Source organism: Austrofundulus limnaeus, unplaced genomic scaffold, assembly GCF_001266775.1.
Source record: "Austrofundulus limnaeus strain Quisiro unplaced genomic scaffold, Austrofundulus_limnaeus-1.0 Scaffold249, whole genome shotgun sequence".
NCBI lineage: Eukaryota > Metazoa > Chordata > Actinopteri > Cyprinodontiformes > Rivulidae > Austrofundulus > Austrofundulus limnaeus.
In genome coordinates, this window is record NW_013952651.1 from 45,230 (window position 1) to 46,608 (window position 1,379).

Sequence of the window (1,379 nt, forward strand, 5' to 3'; positions counted from 1 at the left end):
TGTTTCTGTTTGGAGAAAAATGACGTGTTGCAACCGTCCCTTGTTGTTACTGTCCCCGGTCTCCCCTATTTTTTKGTTTTGTCTGTCTGCAGTAAGCCAGCAGAGAGCGAGGAACAATCGGTGTTTGTACCAAACGATGGCAGCGCTGGAAGCTTCAGGCTGCAGGATGGTGTCCTCTTCCACATGTACGTCAGCTCGTCACCCTGTGGAGACGCTCGACTCAACTGCCCCTACGAGACCACAGCTGCACGTGAGACACACATCAGGAGATATTAAAAATAGAGCATAAAGTCATTTTCAAGCCCACAGTTACGCCCATTATAATACCTTTGTTGACATTAAGTGGTTATAACGTCTTTAAAGTGGTTTATATGTTTATCAGATCCCAGCAGAAGGTTCTGCTCTCACCTCAGAGTGAAAGTGAGCGGTGGAGAGGGCACGCTGCCCGTCACAGCACAGACAGCCAATCAGGAATGGGATGATGAGTCGCAGGGTAAACCTGTCACCAGCATGTCCTGCACTGATAAAATAGCTAAGTGAGTTTGAGAAATAATCCCCTTCTTATATTTAAAAAATATAACTAAAGCAATCATAATTTTTTTGAGTTATGCATTTTAGGATTTCAAAGAAAGTTCCTGATTTCTTAGCTCATTACTCTAAAAAGTGATAAAAGTGAAAAAAAAATCGAGCACTGTTCCTATTTTGAAAGTCTCAGCTGAAGGCATTTCTGCTCATTTAGTTCATAATGAACAGTTTGTCYTGACAGGTGGAGTGTTGTGGGCCTCCAGGGGGCTCTGCTGTCTCACCTGGTGGAGCCGGTTTACCTGAGCAGCCTGACGGTGGGAACGCTGAGCCACACGGGTCACCTGGGCAGAGTCATGGCACGCCGCCTGGCGCCCGTCAAACGCCTGTCCCTGCCCTACCGGCGACAGCAGCTGCTGCTTGGCTGTAGGTCCACACGACAGTCTGGAAGGATTATTTAGACGCAAACTATGTGTMCAAATCGATTTATCTGTTTTATGAGAACATATGATGGTAATATATAAGTGCTAAAGCACCAAAGTTTTTCTAATCCTCCCTGCAGGTCTGAGCAGCCGGGAGGTTCAGCCTGCAGGGAAGTCCTCCAATACGAGCCTGAACTGGAGCTCCGGTGATGGAGGCCTGGAGGAGGTCAGCACCTCCACAGGGAGGAGACAGGATTCAGGGACTCCGTCACGGCTCTGCAGACGCTCCCTGTTCACCTGCTGGCTGAGGCTGCAGGAGAAGGTAAGACTCAAACAGGTGAGAAGATGAACTTACAGGTTTAGCTGAGAAATTATTAGAAACAYATATTTACACTGATGATCTCTGGCTGGTTATTAAATAAATGGTTACACATG

The 1,379-nt window shown here is 47.1% G+C and overlaps 1 protein-coding gene across 1 annotated transcript in view; it reads left to right on the forward strand.

The window, feature by feature from the left end:
• LOC106525939 (double-stranded RNA-specific editase B2) overlaps nt 1–1,379 on the forward strand; it is a gene marked incomplete at its 5' end in the record, with an annotated part of 12,179 nt that overhangs the window by 8,263 nt on the left and 2,537 nt on the right. The window contains 4 exon segments of the mRNA XM_014020340.1: nt 93–250; nt 383–536; nt 767–948; nt 1,085–1,266. Coding sequence (XP_013875794.1) covers nt 93–250; nt 383–536; nt 767–948; nt 1,085–1,266 — 676 coding nt within the window.